The sequence below is a fragment of the Globicephala melas genome, chromosome 6 (genome assembly GCF_963455315.2).
Source record: "Globicephala melas chromosome 6, mGloMel1.2, whole genome shotgun sequence".
Classification (NCBI taxonomy): Eukaryota; Metazoa; Chordata; class Mammalia; order Artiodactyla; family Delphinidae; genus Globicephala; species Globicephala melas.
In genome coordinates, this window is record NC_083319.1 from 87,974,084 (window position 1) to 87,998,348 (window position 24,265).

Genomic DNA, 24,265 nt, shown 5'->3' on the forward strand with positions numbered 1-24,265 from the left:
AATTGAAACTGTGATGAAAAATCTTCCAACAAACAAAAGTCCAGGACCAGATGGCTTCACAGGTGAATTCTATCAAACACTTAGAGAAGAGCTAACACCTATCCTTCTCAAACTTTTCCCAAAAATTGCAGAGGAAGGAACAATCCCAAACTCATTCTATGAGGGTACCATCACCCTGATACCAAAACCAGACAAAGATACTACAAAAGAAGAAAATTACAGACCAATATCACTGATGAATATAGATGCAAAAATCCTCAACAAAATACTAGCAAACAGAATCCAACAACACATTAAAAAGAAAGAAAGAAGTGGCTATACGTACAGCAGACAAAACAGACTGTCTCTAGAGACAAAGGAAATCATCATGTAATGATAAAAAGGTAAATTCCACAGAAGGTATAATAATTATAAACATATGCACACCCAGTCTAGAGTGTGCATGTGTGTGTGTGTATGTATGTGTGTGTGTGTGTGTGTGTGTATATGTGTATATATATATATATATATATATAGAACATCACCCAACAGAAAAATACACATTCTTTCAAGCACACATGGGTCATTCTGCAAGATAGATGTTAGGTTGCAAAACAAGTCTTAACAAATTTAAGAAGACTGAAATCATTCTAAGTATCTTTTCTGAACTAGAAATCAGTGACAGCAAGAAAATAAGAAAATTTACAAATATGTGGAAACTAAATAACATACTCTTGCACAAATATTGGGTCAAAAAGAAAATGAAAAGGGATTTTTAAAAGTATCTTAAGAAAAACAAAAACATACTAAAACGTGTGAGATGCAGCAAAAGCAGTATAAGAAGAAAGTTTATAGTGATAAACATCTACATTAAAAAAGAAGCATATCAAAGAAACACTTAACTTTAAATCTCAAAGAAGTAGAAAAAAGAACTAAGCCCAAAGTTAGTGGGAAGAAGAAAATAATAAAGATTAGATTAGAAATAGAGAACAGAACAATATAAAGTAAGAGTTGTTTTCCTGAAAAGCTAAACAAAGTCAACAAACCCTTAGGCTAGACTAAGGGTAAAAAAGAGAAATTCAAATAAACAAAATAAAAAATGAAAAGATGAGATATTATAACAGATGCCTCAGAAATAAAAAGGATCATATAGGACTATTATGAACAACTATGCCAACAGATTTTTTTGACATCTTTATTGTAGTATAATTGCTTTACAATGGTGTGTTAGTTTCTGCTTTATAACAAAGTAAATCATTTATACATATACATATATCTCCATATCTCTACCTTCTTGCGTTTCCCTCCCTCCCACCCTCCCTATTCCACCCTCCCTATCCCACCTCTCTACGTGGTTCCCACCCCTCTACGTGGTCACAAAGCACCAAGCTGATCTCCCTGTGCTATGCGGCTGCTTCCCACTAGCTATCTATTTTACACTTGGTAGTGTATATATGTTCATGCCACTCTCTCACTTTGTCCCAGCTTACCCTTACCCCTCCCCGTATCCTCAAGTCCATTCTCTAGGATGTCTGCATCTTTATTCCCGTCTTGCCCCTAGGCCAACAAATTAGATAACTGAGGTGAAATGGATAAATGCCTAGAAACATACAACCTGTCAAAACTGAATCATGAAGAAACAGAAAGCCTGAACAGACCTATAAAAAAATAAGAAGACTTAATTAGTAATCAAAACACTCCTGGGAAAGAAAAGTCCAGGGCCAGATGGCTTCATGGTAGAATTCTACCAAACACTCAAGGAATTAATACCAATCCTTCTTAAACTCTTTTAAAAAATGGAATAGGGCAAGGACCTACTGTATAACACAGGGAACTCTACTCAATATTCTGTAATAACCTATCTGGGTAAAGAATCTGAAAAAGAATGAATATATATATATGTATAACTGAATCACTTTGCTGTAAACCTGAAACTAACACAACATTGTAAATCAACTATAGTCCAATAAATTTTTTTAAAAAAAGGAACAGGGAACATTTCCAAACTCATTTTATGAGGTCAGCATCACGCTGATTCTAAAACCAGAGAAAGACATGGCAAGAAAACTATACACCAATATCCCTAATGAATAGAGATTCAAAAATGCTCAACAAAAGACTAGTAAACTAAATTTAACAGCACATGTAAAAGAACTTAAATCATGAACAAGTGGGATTTATCCTTGGGACAACACAAGGATGGTTAACTATATGCAAATCAATCCATGTGTTTCATCACATTAAATAAATGAAAGAAAAAAGATCTCAAAAGATGTAGAAAAAGCATTTGGCAAAGTTCAACACCCATTCACAATTAAAATTCTCAACAAAATAGGTATAGAAGACAATTTCCTCAACCTAGTAAAGGCTACATATGAAAAGCCCACAGCCAGTGGGGGAAAACTAAAAGTTTTCCTCTAAGATCCAGTACAAGGCAAGAATGCCCACTCTCACTTATATTCAACATAGCATTAGAACTCCTACCCAGGGTAATTAGACAAGAAAAATAAATAAAAGACATCTAAATAAAAAAATAAGAGGTAAAACTATCTCTGTTTACAGATGACAAAATTCTATATGTAGAAAACCCAAAAGACTCAACTGAAGAAAACGTTAGCACTAATAAATAAATTTTGGAAAGTTAGAGGATACAAAAATCAACCTACAAAAATCAGTTGTGTTTCTATACCAACAATGAATTATCCAAAAAGGAAATTAAAAAATACTTGGGAATTAACTTAACCAAAGAGGTCAGAGACTTGTACACTGAATATTATAAAATGTTGAAGAAGGAAATTAAAGAAGATAAATGGAAAGACACCCCACGTTTACAAATTGAAGAAATAAATACTGTTAAAATGTCCATATGATGCAAAATAATCTATAGATTCAATGCAATCCCTATCAAAATTTCAGTGGCAGTCTTTATAGAAATAGAGAAAACTATTCTAAAATTCATATGGAACACAAAAGACCCTGGATAGCCAAAGCATTCTGTTTTTTCTTTTTAATTTTTTTTGAATTTTATTTTATTTTTTTATACAGCAGGTTCTTATTAGTCATCAGTTTTATCCACATCAGTGTACACATGTCAATCCCAATTGCCCAATTCATCACAACACCACCCCAACCCCCCGCCACTTTCCTCCCTTGGTGTCCATACATTTGTTCTACATCTACGTCTGTGTCTCAATTTCTGCCCTGCAAACCAGTTCATCTGTACCATTTTTCTAGGTTCCACATATATGCGTTAATATACGATATTTGTTTTACTCTTTCTGACTTACTTCACTCTGTATGACAGTATCTAGATCCATCCATGTCTATATGTACCATCATGTATATATGTACCACATCTTCTTTAACCATTTGTCTGTCGATGGGCATTTAGGTTGCTTCCATGACCTGGCTATTGTAAATAGAGCTGCAATGAACATTGGGGTGCACGTGTCTTTTTGAATTATGGTTTTCTCTGAGTATATGCTCAGTAGTGGGATTGCTGGATCATATGGTAATTCTATTTTTAGTTTTTTAAGAAACCTCCATACTGTTCTCCATAGTGGCTGTATCAATTTACATTCCCATCAACAGTGCAAGAGGGTTCCCTTTTCTCCACACCCTCTCCAGCATTTGCTGTTTGTAGATTTTCTGATGATACCCATTCTAACTGGTGTGAGGTGATACCTCACTGTAGTTTTGATTTGCATTTCTCTAATAATTAGTGATGTTGAGCAGCTTTTCATGTGCTTCTTGGCCATCTGTATGTCTTCTTTGGAGAAATGCCTATTTAGGTCTTCTGCCCATTTTTGGGTTGGGTTGTTTGTTTTTTTAATATTGAGCTGCGTGAGCTGTTTATATATTTTGGAGATTAATCCTTTGTTCGTTGATTCGTTTGCAAATATTTTCTCCCATTCTGAGGGTTGTCTTTTGGTCTTGTTTATGGTTTCCTTTGCTGTGCAAAAGCTTTGAAGTTTCATTAGGTCCCATTTGTTTATTTTTGTTTTTATTTCCATTACTCTAGGAGGTGGATCAAAAAAGATCTTGCTGTGATTTATGTCAAAGAGTGTTCTTCCTATGTTTTCCTCTAAGACTTTTATAGTGTCCCGTCTTACATTTAGGTCTCTAATCCATTTTGAGTTTATTTTTGTGTATGGTGTTAGGGAGTGTTCTAATTTCATTCTTTTACATGTAGCTGTTCAGTTTTCCCAGCACCACTTATTGAAGAGACTGTCTTTTCTCCATTGTATATCCTTGCCTCCTTTGTCATAAATTAGTTGACCATAGGTGCATGGGTTTATCTCTGGGCTTTCTATCTTGTTCCATTGATCTATGTTTCTGTTTTTGTGCCAGTACCATGTTGTTTTGATTACTGTAGCTATGTATTATAGTCTGAAGTCAGGGAGTCTGATTCCTCCAGCTCTGTTTTTTTCCCTCAAGACTGCTTAGCCAAAGCAATCTTAAGAAAGAAGAACAATCCTGGAGGCACCACACTTCCTTACTTCAGTATATATACTATAAGGCTACAGTAATGACAACAGTATGGCACTGGCATAAAGACAGACTTACAGACCAATGGAACAGTACAGAGAGCCCAGAAACATATCCAAACATCTACAGTCAACTGGTCTTCAACAAGAGTGCTAGGAACACAAAATGGGGGAATAGTCTCTTCAATAAATCGTGCTGGGAAAACCGGACACCCACATGTAGAAGTCTAATCTGGACTCTTGTCTAACACTGTACATAAAAATCAACTCAAAATGGATTAAAGACATAAATGGAAGACCTAAAATCATAAAACTCCTAGAAGAAAACATAGGTAAAAAGCTCCTTGACGTCAGTCTTGGCAATGGTTTATATGACAACAAAAGCACAGACAACAAAGGCAAAAATAGACAAGTGAGACTGCATCAAACAGAAAAGCTTCTGGACAGAGAAGGAAATAATCAGCAGAATGAAAAAGGAAACTCAAAGAACGGGTGAAAATATTTGCAAATCATAATAATAATTGTAAGGAGTAAATATTCAAAATATATGAAGAAGTCATACAACTCAATAGCAAAAAAGCAAATAAAAATGGGCAAAGGACCTGAGTTGACATTTCTCAAAAGAAGCCATACAAATGGCTAACAGGAATATGAAAGTGTGTTCAATGTCACTAATCATCAGGAAAATGCAAATCAAAACCACAATGAGGTATCATCTCACAGCTGTTAGAGAATGGTGATTATCAAAAAGACAAAAGGTAAGTGTTGCTGTGGATGTGGAGAAAACAGAACCCTTGTACACTGTTGGTGGGAATGTAAATTCGTACAGCCATTATGCAAAACAATAGAGTTTCTTCAAAAAACTAAACACAGAACTACCTTATGAGCCAGCAATTCCACTTCTGGGTATATATCCAAAGTCAGTGAAATCAGGATCTTGAAGAGATATCTGCACTCCGTTTTTACTGCAGCATTATTCAAAATACCCAAGATTTGGAAACAATCTAAAAATGTCTATCGGCAGATGAATGATTAAAGAAGATGTGGTATATCAACACACAATAGAATATTATTCAGCCACATAAGGAAGGAAATCCTGACATTTGCCCCAACATGAATAAAACTAGAGGACGCTATGCTAAGTGAAATAAGCCAGAAACAGAAAGACAAATACTGCATGATCTCAGTGGAATTCAAAACAGTCAAACTCATAGAAACAGAGAGTAGAATGTTGGTTTAAACGGGTTGGCGAGCTAGGGAACGGGAAGATGTTGGTCGAGGGGTACAAAGGTCAATTAACCAGAGATGAATAAGCTATGGAGATCTTATATACAAATGTGACTGTAGTTAACAATACTATACTGTATACTTGAAATTTGCCGAGAGAGTTGATCCTAAGTGTACTCACAAGCCCCACCCCCCACCTCCGAAAAAAGGGAGCTATGTCAAATGATGGGTATGTTAATTAGTTTGACTGTGGCCATTATTTCACAATGTATACATATATAAAAAAAAGGTCTTACACCTTAGATATATACAATCTTTATTTGTCATTATACCTCAATAAAGGTAGAAAAAAATATGCAAAAGCCATGAACATTTACTATTTAAGAATATACAGATGGCATATGAACACATGAAAAAATATTTAACATCACTAGCCATTAAGGAAATGCAAGTTAAGACCAAGATGAGATATTACTACACACCTATTACAACCACTAATACAAAAAATAGTAACAAGTACAAGGAAGGATAGAAAGTATCAATAACTGGATTTCTCACAAACTGTAGGTGGAAATGCAAAATGGTTCAGCCATTCTGGGCAGTTTCTGTTTTTTTTAAATTAAGGTATAGTTGATTTACAGATTATGTAAGTTTCAGGTGTACAACACAGTGATTCACAATCTTTAAAGGTTACACTCCATTTATAGTTATTATAAAATATTGGCTATATTCCCTGTGTTGTACAATATATCCTTGTAGCTTATTTTATACATAGTAGTTTGTACCTCTTAATCCCCTACCCCTATCTTACCCCTCTCACCACTGGTAACCACTAGTTCGTTCCCTCTGTGAGTCTGTTTCTTTTTTGTTATCTTCACTAGTTTGTCTTAATTTTTAGATTCTACATATAAGTGATATCATACAGTATTTGTCTTTCTCTGTCTGACTTATTTCACTAAGCATAATACTCTCCAAGTCCATCTATGTTGTTGCAAATAGAAAAATTTCACTCTTTTTTTTATGGCTGAGTAAATATTCCATTGTGTATCTATACCACATCTTTATCCATTCATTTGTTGATGGACACTTAGGTAGCTTCCATATCTTGGCTGTTGTAAATAATGCTGCTGTGAACATTGGGGTGCATGTATCTTTTTGAATTAAAGTGTTTTAATTTCCTTTGGATATATACCCAGGAGTGGAACTGCTGGATCATATAGTTCTATCTTTAGCTTTTAGAGGAGCCTCCATACTGTTTTCTAGTACGCAGCTGCACCAATTTATATTCCCACCAATAGCATACAAAGGTCCCCTTTTCTCCACATGCTTGCCAACATTTGTTGTTCGTGGTCTTTTTGATAACAGAGTTTGACAGTCTCTTAAAGAACAAAACACATACTTACCATACAGCTCCAATCACACTCCTGGGCATTTATCCCAGAGAAATAATAATTTATTTTACACAAAAATCTGAACATGAATGTTCATAGCATCTTTATTTATAATAGCCAAAAATTAACAACCAAAATGTCCTTTAATAGGTGAATGACTAAACAAATTATAATACATCCATTTATAGACTGGAATACCATTGTAGTAAAACAAGAAATAAACTACACACTACAACTTGGGCAGATCTCAATTTCAATATATCAAATACTGTATGATTCCATTTATATAATATTCTGGAAATTACAAAATTATAGAGATGAAGAACAGATTAATATTTGGCAGAGATTAGGCATAGTGTGGGAGAGGGGATGGGTATGAAACTAAAGAGGTAGCATGACAGAAATCCTTGTGGTGATGGAATAGTTAGTTCTGTATCTGGATTGTGGTGGTGGTTACATGAATCTCCACATATGATAAAATGGCACAGCACACCAAAATCACAACTAACCGCTGAATAACCATTGATAAAAAAGACTGGAATCTACAAGAAAAAGATATTCTACATCCAAAGACAAAGAAGAAACCTTGAGACGGTAGCAGGGGCACACTCACAATATAATAGAATCCCATGCCACCCAGGTGGGTGACCCACAAACGAGAATAATTATATAGCAGAAGTTCTCCCACAGGAGTGAGAGCTCTGAGCCCCATTCCAGGCTCCCCAGCCTAGGGGTCCGGCATCGGGAGGAGGAGCCCACAGAGCATTTGGCTATGAAGGCCAGTGGGGCTTGACTGCAAGAGCACAATAGGATTGGGGGAAACAGAGACTCCACTCTTGGAGGGCACACACAAGGTCCTGTGCACACCAGGTCCCAAGGCAAAAGTAGTGACTCCATAGGAGCCTGGGCCAGACATATCTGCTGGTCTTGGAGGGTCTCTTAGGGAGGCTGTGGCTCTCTCTGGGGTCATAAAAGCTGGTTGCAGACATAGCGGAGACGTACATGAACTCTGGCTGGAGGCAGACATTTTGGGTCCTTAGCATCAAGACCTGGCTCTTCCCAACAGCCTGTAAGCTCCAGTGCTGGGATACCTCAGGCCAAACAACCAACAAGGGGGGAATAAGCCCCATCCATCAGCAGATAGGCTGCCTAAAGACTTCTTGAGCCCACAGTCACCTCTAGACACAGCCCTTGACATGGTCCTGCCCACCAGAGGGCCAAGACCCAGCTCCACTCACCAGTGGGCAGGCACCAGATGCTCCTGCCAGGAAGCCCACACAAGGTTCTAGACAAACCTCATCTTCCAGGGAGCAGATACCAGAAGCAAGGAAATTATGATCGTGCAGCCTACAGAACTGAGTCCACAAACACAGGTCAGAACCTACCCTGGGATGAGCTGGTCCCAGCCTTTGGGTGATGGGAGGGGAGTGTACTGCTGGGACACATAGGACATCCCCTACAGAGGCCCACTTATCCAAGGTCGAAAACGTAACTAAGCTACTACATTCATAAAAATACAAGTATTAATTTAAACAAAATGAGATGGCAAAGGAATATATCCCAGATGAAGGAACAAGATAAAATCCCAGAAGAATGACTAAGTGAAGTGGAGATAGCCAATTTACCTGCGTAAGAGTTCAGAATACTGATCATAAAGATGATCCCAGAAGGTAGGAAAAGAATGGACAGAGTGAGAAGTTATAAGAAATTTTTAGCAAACAGAAAATATAAAGAACCACCAAAGAGAGTAGAAGGACATAATAACTGAAATAAAAAATACACAATTAGGAATTAATAGAATAAATGAGGTAGAAGAATGAAACAGTGAGCTAGAAGACAGAGTGGTGGAAATCACTGCTGCAGAACATAAAAAGGAAAAAAGGATGAAAAACAATGAGTTTAAGAGATCTCTGGGACAACGTCAAACACACCGGCATTCACATTATAGGGGTCCAAGATGGAGAAGAGGGAAAGGAAGGGACTAAGAAAATACTTGAAGAGATAATAGGTGAAAACTTCCCTAACATGGGAAAGGAAACAATCACCCATATCCAAGAAGCACAGAGTCCCATACAAGATAAACCCGAGGAAAATGCCAAAACACACAGTAATCAAACTGACAGAAATTAAAGACAAAAAGAAAATATTAAAAACAACAAGGGAAAAGCAACAAAGAACATACAAGGGAATCCCCATAAGACTAGCAGCTGATTTTTCAGCAGAAACTCTGCAGGCCAGAAGGGACTAGAATGATGTATTTAAAGTGCTGAAAGGGAAAAATCCATAACCAAGAATACTCTACCCAGCAAGTATCTCATTCAGATTTGATGGAGAAATCAAAAGCTTTACAGACAAGTGAAAGCTAAGAGAATTCAGCACCACCAAACCAGCTTTATAACAAATGCTAAGGAACTTCTCTAGGCAGAAAAGGCAACAACTAGAAACAAGAAAATTACAAAATGGGAAAGCAAACATAAGGGTAGGAAATCATCCACGGCACAATTATGATATCAAAACCAGAAATCGTGAGAGAGAGTAGAAGTGCAGGATATTTGAAATGCACTTGAAATTAAGAGATTAGCAACTTAAAACAATCATGTATATAAATATATACACTGCGGTATAAAAACATCATGGTAACTGTAAATGAAAAATCTATAATAGATATACACACGAAAAAGAAAGAGGAATCCAAGCCATGAGAGAGAAAAGAAAAGACGAAAGGAAGAAGAAAGACTTAAAAAAACAAATCCAAAATAATTATCAAAATGGCAATAAGAATGTACATATCGATAATTACCTTAAATGTAAACAGATTAAGTGCTCTGACCAAAAGACACAGGCTGGCTTAATAGATACAAAAACAAGACCCATACGTATATTGTCTAAAAGAGACCAACTTCAGACCTTGAAACACACAGACTGAAAGTGAAGGGATGGAAACAGGTATTCCATGCAAATGGAAATCAAAAGAAAACTGGAATAGCAATACTCATATCTGACAAAATAGACATTAAAATAGACATTAAAATAAAGACTGTTGGGGCTTCCCCGGTGGCGCAGTGGTTGAGAGTCCGCCTGCTGATGCAGGGGACACGGGTTCGTGCCCTGGTCCGGGAAGATCCCACATGCCACGGAGCGGCTGGGCCCATGAGCCATGGCCGCTAAGCCTGCGCGTCCGGAGCCTGTGTTCCGCAATGGGAGAGGCCACAACAGTGAGAGGCCCACGTACCGCAAAAAAATAAAAAATAAATTAAATTAAATAAAGACTGTTACAGGAGACAAAGAAGGACACCACATAATGATCAAGGGATCAATCCAAGAAGATATAACAAGTGTAAATATACATGCACCCAACACAGAAGCACCTCAATATACAATGCAAACATTAACAACCATAAAAGGAGAAATCGACAGTAACACAATAATAGTGGGGGACTTTAACACCCCACTTACATCAATGGACAGATCATCCAGACAAAAAAATCAATAAGCAAACACAGGCCTTAAATGACACATTAGACCTGATGGACTTAATTGATGTTTTTAGAGTATTCCATAAGAAAGTAGCAAAATACATATTCTTTTTAAGTGCACATGGAACATTCTCCAGGATAGATCACATGCTGGGCCACAAAGCAAGCCTCAGTAAAGTTAAGAAAACTGAAAACACATCAAGCATTTTTTCTGACCACAATGCTATGAGATTTGAAATCAACCACAAGAAAAAAAACTGCAAAAAACACAAAAACATGGAGGGTAAACAATATGCTACTAAACAACCAATGGATCACCAAAGAAATCAAAGAGGAAATCGAAAAATACCCAGAGACAAATGAAAATGAAAACATGACAATCCAAAACCCATGGCATGCAGCAAAAGTAGTTCCAAGAGGAAGTTTATAGCGATAAAAGCTTACCTCAGGAAAGAAGAAAAATCTCAAATAAACAGCCTAACCTTATATCTAAAACAACTGGAAAAAGAAGAACAAACAAAATCCAAAGTTACTAGAAGGAAAGAAATCATAAAGATCAGAGCAGAAATAAATGAAAGAGAGACTAAGAAAACAATAGAAAAGATGAATGAAACTAAAAGCTGGTTCTTTGGAAAGATAAACAAAATTGAAAAACCTTCACCCAGACTTATCAAGAAAAAAAGAGGAGGGCCAAAATCAATAAAATTAGAAATGAAAAAGAATTTACAACTGACACCACAGAAATACAAAGGACCATAAGAGTCTACTACAGGCCAACAACATGGACAATAAAATATACCAATAAAATGGACAACCTAGAAGAAATGGATAAATTCTTTAAAAAGTACAATCTCCCAAGACTGAACCAGGGGGAAATAGAAAATATGAACAGACCAAAATATGAACAAACAACTACTGAAATTGAATCTGTGATTTAAAAACTCCCAATAGAAGTCCAGGACCAGATGGCTTCACAGGTGAATTCTATCAAACATTTAGAGAAGAGTTAACACCTATCTTTCTGAAACTATTCCAAAGAATTGCAGAGGGAGGAACATTTCCGAACTTATTCTATGAGGCCACCACCACCCTGATACCAAACACCAGACAAAGACACCACAAGAAAAGAAAATTACAAGCCAATATCACTGATCAACATAGATGCAAAAATTCTCAACATAGCCTAGCAAACCAAATCCAACAATACATTAAAAGAATCATACATAATGATCAAGTGGCCTTTATCCCAGGAATGCAAGGACTTTCAATATCCACAAATCAATCAGTGTGATACACCACATCAACAAACTGAAGAATAAAACCATATGATCATCACGATAGATGCATAAAGAGCTTTTGATAAAATTCAACATCCATTTATGATAAAAACTCTCCAGAAAGTAGGCATAGAGGGAACCTACCTCAACATAATAAAGGCCATATATGACAAGCCCAGAGCTAATGTCATACTCAATGGTGAAAATCTGAAAGCATTTCCTCTAAGATCAGCAACAAGACAAGGATGTCCACTCTCACCACTTTTATTCAACATAGTTTTGGAAGTCCTAGCCACAGCAATCAGGGAAGAAAATGAAATAAAAGGAATCCAAATTGGAAAAGAAGAACTAAGACTGTCACTGTTTCCAGATGACATGATACTATCCATAGAAAATCCTAAAGATGCTACCAGAAAATTACTAGAGCTCATCAATGAATTCAGTATAGTTGCAGGATACAAAATTAATACACAGAAACCCATTGCCTTTCCATACACTAACAAGGAAAGATCAGAAGAAATTAAGGAAACTATTCCGTTTATCATCGCATCAAAATGAATAAAGTACCTAGGAATAAACCTACCTCAGGAGGCCAAAGACATGTACTCTGATAACTCTAAGATGCTGAGGAAAGAAACTGAAGATGACATAAACAGATGGAAAGATATACCATGTTCTTGGATTGGAAGAATTAATATTTTCAAAATGATGATACTACCCAATGCATTTTTCACAGAACTAGAACAAAAAAACATTTTAATTTGTATGGAAACACAAAAGACCCCGAATCTTGAGAAGCAATCTTGAGAAAGCAATCTTGAGAAAGAAAAACAGAGCTGAGGAAATCAGGCTCCCTTACTTCAGACTATACTACAAAGCTACAGTCATCAAAACAGTATGGTACTGGCCCAAAACAGACATACAGATTAATGGAACAGGATAGAAAGCCCAGAAATAAACCCACACACTTACGGTCAACTAATCTATGACAAAGGAGGCAAGAATATACAATGGAGACAGTCCCTTTAACAAGTGGTGCTGGGAAAACTGTACAGCTACATGTAAAATAATAAAATTAGAACGTTCTCTAACACCATATACAAAAACAAAATGAATTAAAGATCTAAATATAAGACCAGATACTATAAAAAACCTAGAGGAAAACACAGGCAGAACACTCTTTGACATAAATCACAGCAATATTTTTCTGGATCTGTCTCCTACAGTAATGGAAATAAAAACAAAAATAAACACGTGGGACCTAACTAAACTTAAGAGCTTTTGCACAGCATAGGAAACCATAAACAAAATGAAAAGACAACCTACAGACTGCGAGAAAATATTTGCAAATGATGCTACTGACAAGGGATTAATTTCCAAAATATACAAACAGCTCATACAATTCAATAACAAAAAAACCCAAACAACCTAATCCAAAAATGGGCAGAAGACCTAAATAGACATTTCTCCAAAGAAGATATACAGACTGCCAACAAACACAGGAAAAAATGCTCAACATCATTAATCATTAGAGAAATGCACATCAAAACTACAATGAGATATCATCTCATACCAGTCAGAATGGCCATCATCAAAAAATCTAGACACAATAAATGCTGGAGATGATGTGGAGAAAAGGGAACACTCTTGCACTGCTGGTGGGAATGTGAATTGGTTCAGCCACTATGGAGAACAGTATGGAGGTTCTTTAAAAACTACAAATAGAACTACCATATGACCCAGCAATCCCACTACTGGGCATATACCCTGAGAAAACCAAAATTCAAGAAGAGTCATGTACCAAAATGTTCATCGCAGCTCTATTTTACAATAGCCCGGAGATGGAAACAACCTAAGTGCCCATAATTGGATGAATGGATAAAGAAGATATGGCACATATATACAATGGAATATCACTCAGCCATAAAAAGAAACGAAATCGAGCTATTTGTAATGAGGTGGATAGACCTAGAGTCTGTCATACAGAGTGAAGTAAGTCAGAAAGAGAAAGACAAATACCGTAAGCTAACACATATATATGGAATTTAAGAAAAAAAACTGTCATGAAGAACCTAGGGGTAAGACAGGAATAAAGACACAGACCTACTGGAGAACGGATATGGGGAGGGGGAAGGGTGAGCTGTGACAGGGCGAGAGAGAGGCATGGACATATATACACTAACAAACATAAGGTAGATAGCTAGTGGGAAGCAGCCGCATGGCACAGGGAGATCAGCTCGGTGCTTTGTGACAGCCTGGAGGGGTGGGATAGGGAGGGAGGGAGACGCAAGAGGGAAGAAATATGGGAACATATGTATATGTATAACTGATTCACTTTGTTATAAAGCAGAAACTAACACACCATTGTAAAGCAATTATACCCCAATAAAGATGTTAAAAAAAAAAAAAAGGCAAGCCAGAGCTAGAGAATACAACATTTGCAAAACATGTGTCTGATAAAGATCTAAACTCCTTCAACTCAACAATAAGACGCAAACCAAAAAACTATACAAAAAAATGGGCAAAAGATTTCATGAGATACTTCATTAAAGGAGATTATGAATGGTTAAAAAGCACATGAAAAGAAGTTCAACATTGTTAATTACCAGAGAAATGCAAATTAAAATCCAATAAGATGCAACTAGAAATGTTTGTAATCAAAGAGCAATGATAACTCTCAGACATTGCTTATAGGCATGAAAAACAGTAGACCCAACTTGGGAACATTTGGCACTTTCTAAATAAGTTACATATAAACTTACCAGAAGACCCAGTAAGCCCACTCCTAGGTATTTACGCAAGAAATGAAAAGATACTGACACAAAGACTTATATGTGAATGTTCATAGAAGCTTTTTCATAACAGCCCCAAACTGGGAAAACACCCATGTGTCTATGAACTGAAAGGATAACAAACTGCGGTATATGCACACAAAGGAATTCTACTAAGGATAAAAAGAATAAACCTGTGATACACACACACACACACACACACACACACGAGTCTCAAAAGCATCATGCTAAATGAAAGAAGCCAGACAAAACACAGTATATACTTTACGAATTCATTTATGTAAAATTCGAAAAAAGGAAAAGTTATTGAAATAGAAAACAGATCAGTGATTGCTTGGGGTCTGAGAAGTAGGAATGAAAGGAGGGGACTCACTGCAAAGGGGTACAAGGAATTTTGGGGGGGATGATGAAAATATTCCAAATCATGATTTTGATGATGGTAATCTACTGTATAATCTTTTAAAACCTATTGACTTGTACATTGAAAAGTGCTAAATTTTCCATTTAATATTCGTCAACAAAAGTGATTAACATTTAAAAAGAGAAAAAACTGAATTTGCATTCCTGAGGAAGTCACATGGTAAGGTCTGCTCACCCACTGAGACGAGGTGGCTGTAGTTCTCCAACATCACATCTCTGTACAGGGTCCTCTGAGCAGAGTCCATCTGCCACCACTCCTCCTGGGTGAACTCCACAGTCACGTCCTTGAATGACACTGATGCCTGTTAACAACATATTTCTAATCAATCTGAGGGTTCAGAATTGGGACATGGAAAATATTTTTGAAAACTAACTCCTACTATGTTTACTGTTTATTTAATTTTTATTTTTTAGTGGACTATAGTTGACTTACAATGCTGTATTAGTTTCAGGTGTGCAGCAAAGTGATTCAGTTATGCATATAAATATATCTATTCTTTTTCAAATTCCTATCCCATTTATGTTATCACGGAATATTGAGCAGAGTTCCCTGTGCTACACAGTAGGTTCCTGTTGGTTATCTATTTTAAATATACTAGTGTGTATATGTCAATCCCAAACTCCCAATTTATCCCTCCCTCCCCACCTTTCCATCCATGTTGCTGCAAATGGCATTATTTTATTCTTTTTAATGGCTGAGTAGTATTCCATTGTGTGTGTGTGTGTGTGTGTGTATATATATATATCTACCACATCTTCTTTATCAGTTCATTTGTTGATGGACATTTAGGTTGCTTCCTTGCCTTGGCTATTGTAAACAGTGCTGCAATGAACACTGGGGTGCATGTATACTTTCGAACCATGGTTTTCTCCAGATACATTTTTACTGTTTAGAGTTTAAAACAAAATGCTATAAAAGATGACTAACTCTGCCTTTGCTCTATAGCAGGGTATCTTCAATTTGGCACTACTGACACTCTGGACCAGATAATGCTATTTTTGTGGAAGACTGTCCTGTGTATTTTAGGATATTTACCAGTATCCCTGTTTTCTACTGATTAGATATCAATAGCATTCCCAATCATGACAATCAAAAATATCTCCAAATACTTCCAAATGTCTCCTGGGAAGCAAAATCACCCCTAGTTAGGAACCATTGTTCTATACGAATAGTGGACAATATATTCAGCGACCGAACAAAATACCCAGTTTAAGAAATGACCTATACTAAGGCAAAGCAACAGCGATAAAGAATGGGAAATTAATACACAGAGATGCTGCACAAGCAAGTGGGTAGATGCTGATGCCATACCCAGAGACTGGAAGAATAAGTAAGAATCAGAGGCTGGGTCACAGGGAGCAGATGTTGTTCAACTGCACTCAAAACACCCATGGAACATATGGAATTATTTATTTCATCGTTGGCTGCAAGATTCTGGAACGGAGAAGGGAAATCTAAAATGAAAATAAGGATCTAGGAGACAGTCATTAAGATGGTAACTTAAGTCATCAGGGAAAAAGGGCTGGTTCAGAAAGGACATAGAAACTTTAGGAAAGAAAAGGAGCAAGTACAAAATTCAAGGGAATAGCAAAATTTAAAAGGCAGGTAGAAAGATAGGCCAGGAAGGCTGAGAAAGAATTTCTAAGTGATAGAAAGAGAAAACAGAAAGATTAGAGTACCAGAAATTAAGAGACGAGAGAATTACAAGCAAAAATTATTTCTCTAGTTCAAGGGAATAAACTGAACACACACATTTACATCCCCTGCCTCCAAAAACACATTCAGGTAAAATAAAAAGCTTTTATAGCTATAAAAGTATGACAAAAGAGGAATTCAGAGAAACGTCCCAGCACAAGGCCTGAATTTTGAACAAATTCTGGAAGATAGAGGGTAAGGTAGTATTGATAAAAAAAATAGAACAATATTGCCCACAATCTAATATAAATGTAGAAGTGGGAAAAAGGAACAGGGCACTGGTGAAAGCCCAGAAAGATGTCCAAGCTTAAACTGAAGAAACTGTGTAGTAGGAGAAATGATAAACAGAGTCAATTTCCTATTTGAATACAGGTGACATCATTTAAATGAGTGAGAAATGGCTAGATACAAATGTCATCGGAATAACTAGATGGCCATCTGGGAAAAGACTGATCTACATCTCACACCACAGAGCAGGATAAAATTAAAATGTATTCGAGATCTAACTGTAAAAAATAAAATCATACTCTAAAAGACTACACAGAGCAATTCTTTTATAAGGTCAGAGTGGGAAATGCCCAACTATGACTAAAAATCCAGGAAGCATAAAAGAAAAAACCGCTAAACTTGACAACATAAAAATCAAATGCCTTCGAAAGACCCTGAATAGCCAAAGCAATTTTGAGAAAGAAGAACTGAGCTGCAGGTATCATGCTCTCTGACTTCAAGCTATACTACAAAACTACAGTCGTCAAAACACTATGATACTGCCACAAAAACAGACATACAGATCAATGGAACAGGATAGAAAGCCCAGAAATAAACCCACACACCTATGGTCAACTAATCTATGACAAAGGAGCCAAGAATATACAAGGGAGAAAAGACAGTCTCTTTAACAAGTGGTGCTGGGAAAATTCGACAGCTACATGTAAAATAATGAAATTAGAACATTCTCTAACACCATACACAAAAATAAAATGATTTAAGATCTAAATGTAAGACCAAATACTATAAAACTCCTAGAGGAAAACACAGGCAGAACACTCTTTGACATAAATCACAGCAATATTTTTCTGGATCTGTCTCCTACAGTAATGTAAATAAAAACAAAAATAAACAAATGGGACCTAACTAAACTTAAGAGCTTTTGCACAGCATAGGAAACCATGAACAAAATGAAAAGACAACCTACAGACTGGGAGAAAATATTTGCAAATGATGCTACTGACAAGGGATTAATTTCCAAAATATACAAACAGCTCAAACCAAACAACCTAATCCAAAAATGGGCAGAAGACCTAAACAGACATTTCTCCAAAGAAGACATACAGATGGCTAACAGGCATATGAAAAGGTGCTCAATATCACTAATTATTAGAGAAATGCAAATCAAAACTACAATGAGGTATCACCTCACACCAGTCAGAATAGCTATCATCAAAATATCTACAAATCACAAATGCTGGAGAGGGTGTGGAGAAAAGGGAACCCTTCTACACTGTTGGTGGGAATGTAAATTGGTGCAGCCACTATGGAGAACAGTACGGAGGTTCCTTAAAAAACTAAAAATAGAGCTACCATATGATCTTGCAATCCCAATCTTGGGCATATATCTGGAGAAAACCATACTTCGAAAAGATACATGCACCCCAATGTTCATTGCAGCATTTTACAATAGCCAAGACATGGAAGCAACCTAAATTTCCATCAACCAATGAATGGACAAAGATGTGGTGTGTATATATCTACATATATCTATATATATGCAATGGAATATTACTCAGCCACAAAAAAGAATGAAATCATGCCATTTGCAGTGACATGGATGGACCTAGAGATTATCATAAGAAGAAGAAAGACAAATATTATATGATATCACTTATATGTGTAATCTAAAAAGATGATACAAATGAACTTACTTACAGAAGAGATATAAACTCAAAGACGTAGAAAACAACTTATGGTTATCAAACGGCAAAGGGGGGGGAGGGATAAATTAGGAATTTGGGATTAACATATACATACCACAATATATAAAACAGATAACCAACAAGGACCTACTGTATAGCACAGGGAGCTATACTCAATATCTTGTAATAACCTATAATGGAAAAGAATCTGATAAAGAATATATATACCGTATATATATGTATATGTATATATATGTATATACATTTGTATAACTGAATCACTTTGCTGTATACCTGAAACTAACACAACATTGTAAATCAACTGTATTTCAATACATTTTTTTAAATGCCAAAAAAGTTCACCACAGTTAAAAGCAAAAAACAAATGCCTTTATGGCAAAAATTAAAAAAAACATGAGCAAGGCAAAAATATGAAAAACTAGGAAAATTGTGCAACTTATATCACTGAAAAATGGCTATAAAGATATATTGGATATATTAATTAAAATCAGCACATCAACAGGAAAACAGTAAGAAATAAACAGTTCAATAAAAAAGAAATATAGATGAATTACAAACAAAAAGATGTTCCACCTCACTCATGAGAAGAGGAAAGCTTGTAAAACTAAACTTGAGTTATCATTTTTAATCACATTAGTAAAAATTCAAAAAGTTTGATGGCACACTCTATTTGTAAGGTTGTGGAGAAGAAACACACACTCCTAGACTGTTGGCTCTACCTTAAATTACCTTCAGAATCTGACCACTTGAAAGCAACTAACACCCTTAAATGATCATCATTTATTGCTAGGATTATAGAAATAGCCTCCTATATTGTTCCTGCTTTCACTACTACCCCACTAGAGTTTATCTTCAAAATGTAGACTTATTCTTTTAAACTGTAAGTGAAAACTATCCTTTTGACTCAAAAGAATAAAAATGAAAACCCTCAAAACCCCACATTGCGAGAGATAATGTGTTAATGTACTGGAAGACATTTTGATCAAGATGTTAATTCTCCCCAAATTGATCGATATTACAGATTCTATAGAGTCAGTGCAGTCAAAATCAAAATCTCAGCAGGCTTTCCTGAGAGAGACAAGCCAATTTTCAAAACTTTCTATACAGAAGCAAAGTACCTAGAATCTCCAAAACACTCCTAAAAAAGAACCAAGTTGGAAGACACATATTATCTGATTTCAAGAGTTACTATAAAGACACTCATCAAGGCAACGTGGTATTAGCAAAAGGATTAAGGTCATCAGACGTTAACAGAGTCCACACAGATATAGAGAATAGACTTGTGGTTGCCAAGGGGGAGGAGGGGTGGGGGGCGGAAGGATTGGGAGTTTGAGATTAGCAGATGCAAGCTTTATATATAGGATGGATAAATAACAAGGTCCTACTGTATAGCACAGGGTACTATATTCAATATCCTGTGATAAACCATAATGAAAATACAAAAAAGAATGTATATATATGTTTAACTGTGTCACTTTGCTGTACAGCAGAAATTAACACAACATTGTAAATCAACTATACTTCAATAAAATTTTTTAAAAAATAAAAAAAAGAAGTGAACAGAATCCAGAAACAGACCCAAACATAGGTTGCTAGTTGATTTCCCTCAGAGATGCCAATGCAATTCAATGGAGAAAGGATTCTCTTGTCAACAAATGGTGCTGACAGGTGGGTATGCAAAGGTAGAAAGCACAAACATGGCAAGTGCACGTTCCTCTACTCCCAGTTCCTCTATTCTATTCTGCCAGCACAGAATACTAAGACCCTCAGACACAGAAATTCTTAGTTTTAGATTGGGCCAACGAGAACATACTTTGTCCTTTTCTGATTGGCAAGCTTTACACTGAAATAAAATTTTAAAGTTGATCAAAAAAGGAAATTATTGATATAACAAAGATTTTGAAATCCTAAGAGAATACTATCAACAAGCTCATGAAAATACATTTAAAAACATAAATAGGGACTTCACTGGTGGTCTAGTGGGTAAGACTCTGAGCTCCCAATGCAGGGGTCCCAGGTTCGATCCCTGGTTGGGGAACTAGATCCGATCCTGTATGCATGCTGCAACTAAGACCCTGCGTGCCACAACTAAGAGTCCGCATACCACAACTAAAGATCCTGCATGCCACAACAAAGATCCAGTGTGTCACAACTAAGACCCTTCGCAGCCAAAATTTACAAATAAATAAATAAAAATGAACAATTTTCTATGAAAACGTAATGAGGAAAGTTACACTAAAAAAAAACATACAAATCCATCATAGACTTATGACCAATAAATTAATCAAAATCTTCATGCAAAAAGTCTTCATAAGGCCCTAATTTATAGGTGAGTTTAACAAAATCTACGTGTAACACAATTTTCTCATCTAAATTATTATTAAAGAAAAGGAGCAGGAAAATGTCCCATTTCCTTTTATGAGACTATGACCATGATACCATAATTGGACACAGAAACAAGAAAGCATAGTCTAATCCAAGTTGTGGATACAAAAATAAAAATCCTAAATACAGTATTTGCAAAAAGTCCTAGGAAGATATGTAAGAAGCAACTTACCACACTTATTAGCCATTAGGGTCTACACAGGGATTTAAGTTAACATTAGAAAATCCATTATACTGTTTACAGTATTTATAGATTAAAGGAAATAAGCTATAGCTTTGCTCCAATAGATACACAAAATGTAATCAATGTAATTTAATGCACATTCATGACTAATGTGAAATCTTAACAAACAGATACATGGAGGCAACCTTCTTACCCTGACAAAGGTAACCTACCAAAAGCTGACAGCAAACATCACAATTAATAGTAAAATAGTGTATATTATCCCTCAAGATTGACTTGATCTATTTTTATTTTTCCATTTAATGCATGGATGCTTCTTAACCTTATAAATCCACAAAAATGCAAAATGGGGAAAGAATAAAGAGCTCACCTGAGGTATGTTCATTTTCTGCTCTTGGGAGAGTAGAGAACTGTGGTTCAGCTGAGGGGACAGAAAGATGGGTGTCATGAGACATAACCTGTCTTATACCTCCAAGATTCACCCCCAAAATCTCAGCACCCCAGTTGGGGATCATCTTCCTTATAGGCATAGGGCCCTCTCGGCCTTGAAAAGGCACTAGAGTGATCACATACAGGTGGTACCACCTGTCTTTGTGTGACTCTGAGAAGACCATGAGGATTAAATCTGCAGTTTTTAACTGAGTGAATGTAAACTTTTCTCAATCACTTTAAAAATAATGCATGTGTCCTAACACAAGTAAATAAAAACAACAGAAGATTAGCTGAATTAAATACACCAAAGGATAAGACACTATACTTTCATTAAAATTAACGTAGCAGAACAATACTCAGTATGCACCATCTATCTATTTTTCTTATTAATATTATTTACCCGCTGGTATAAACAATCTACAGAAAGCCTAATAAAAGAGATGGGATGCCTTAAGGCAGGAAATTTTAATTGTTTCAGCCGTGATATATTTGTCAAAAGGCCCTTTTGGTGACCTACCTGTGAGAGGGCGAAGTGCACTGTTTTCCTGATTCTGTAACAAACAAACTGGGTTTCCCTGGGCAAGTCACTGAACTTTTCAGGCCCGATGTCTTTAAAGATTTCAAGAGAGTTAGAAATAGATGACCTTGGAAAACCCTTCACATATCATCATTCTGGGATCCTGTGAGGTCAGCATATCACTAGTGTCACATGTGGTGATAGACACACGTGACAGCAACACAGCATCTTTGGGGGGGGGCATTTAAGGGGAGTGGAGACAGCATTTCCTTCCCTCTGCCTGGTTATCCCTTACCCCCAGACCTCACCCTCACAAGCTCTCCAGCAAAATGGCCTTTCCTGAATAGCCTGCCCCTGGACCAGTTCAGCTCACCTTGCTCTTCTCAAGGCTGGCCCAAACCCCCCACTGTCACATAGTCTGGTGGCTTCTGGAGATGGGGTCATCATCAAGACTGGCTCATTCTGAGCAGGGAGATTAAGAACAGCTTCTGATCTTGCAAATCTAGGATCGGCTCCTTTCTGGGCTCTTCTGTCTCTGCTCTGAGGCTCTGGAACGAGGTCTAAGGTCATAGGGGTGCTCTCTTCCAGGTAAGACTCCTGTTAACAGAGACTCCCTGTTAACAGAGACTCCCTGCTTCCTACTTCACAAGGGTCACTTTGTTTCAAGGTAACTGGGACGTGGATCCAAGAAACAATTCATTTTAGGAGCAAAAACCTAATTCTTGGAATTCATTATAATACCAGACTTAAAAGACAGACAGCCTGACAATGCAGAAGGGGCCAGGGACCTCTGTCTGCCCCAAGTGACCTGAAGAGACACTAGAAATCCCAGAACACATTTTGACACATGGTAGGATTCCATCTACATTCACTTTCCCTTATACTTCTGGGAACCAGCGACAGGCCTCTTTGCTAAGTGCTGTGAAGGCTACAATGTCGGTATTAGGTAGGTGTGATATTTAGACAAAGACAGGCTGTAAGTAAAGCACACCTGCCCTTGAATCTAAACTCCCTCACTACTAGCTTGTGACCTGACCACACCGTTCCACCAACCTGAGCCTCGGTTTTTGTTAAAGTGGTAGTGAGATAACATAAAGCCGTCCAATGAAAAGAATAAAGTGTCTTCCAACTATAACAGCAGTTGTCACTTACTCAGTGCTCAGTATCTGGCACTAGTCTAAATGCTTTAGAAGTGATGACTTAGATCTAAGTTTCAAAACAACGCCATGAAACAGTCATCATTAGTATCATTTTCATATGAAATACCTCTTACCCAGGTTCCTTCTGTAACCCTGCTTACAGGTGACAGACCTGTAATTTACCGGGCCCTTCTGCTCCAGAGCTGGGGCTCTCATCGCAGACCCCTGGCCACCGTCAGCACTATAAATTCACTTTGCCCCCTGCCGCCGACATGGGCTTTTTTTCCCCTGTCGGGCTGCAGGCGGGGCCGAGCACACAGTCCCCACACACCCAGGCCTACACTGAGCACCTGCTCTTAACCGGACCAGCCCGACCTGTACCCCGGGAGCCCGAGGGCCGGGGTCACCCCCTACCGGTCTCCCCCAGGCTGAGGGCCCGCCCGGGCGCATACACCGGCGTTGGCGGGAGGGAGTCCCAAAGATTTTCCGCTTCCATCCCTAGGCACAAATGCACCCCTCTCAGCTGGTCCCCCCGCACTCTCACCCCAGGTGCGCACCCTTCACTTTCCGCGCCGACTCCCAGCTTCCCAAACCTCTTCCCTGGAGTCCAGAGAAGACGAAAGAGGAGGCGGGGATACAGCCGCACACGCGCAGAAGCAGCCCAGAATCCCCTTCCCAGAGTGCCGCGCGGTAAAACAGAAGGATTCAAGACTACATTTCCCATAGACCTCCGCGTCCACTGCTGCAGTCACTCTTTAGGCGTTTACGTATTTTAGAAAGCTGAAGGGCGATGTCTTACAAGTATCCTGCCCAGCCTCTCAAAGATCCTGAAGAGAACGGGTTAAATATCAACTTAAATGCCAGATGCAAAGGGTGGTCCTCTATTGGCTCCCAATTGAACTAGCAGTTTTTTCATAAGGCATTTGGAG

At 37.4% G+C, this 24,265-nt stretch overlaps 1 protein-coding gene across 3 annotated transcripts in view; it reads right to left on the bottom strand.

Annotated features, from left to right (window-relative positions):
• The window catches only part of ZNF782 (zinc finger protein 782), a 63,144-nt gene extending 39,164 nt beyond the window's left edge, over positions 1-23,980 (bottom strand). For all 3 annotated transcript variants that reach the window (XR_011377551.1, XR_011377550.1, XM_030832919.3), the window contains exons 1-3: positions 23,881-23,980; positions 21,619-21,669; positions 15,225-15,351 (exon numbers count right to left, since the gene is read on the bottom strand). Coding sequence is in view for 1 of the 3 variants with exons in the window: in XM_030832919.3 (XP_030688779.2) it covers positions 15,225-15,351; positions 21,619-21,633 (142 nt within the window). In the remaining 2 variants the exon portion in view is untranslated. The remainder of the gene's footprint in view (positions 1-15,224; positions 15,352-21,618; positions 21,670-23,880) is intronic.
• Positions 23,981-24,265: the final 285 nt, after the last annotated feature.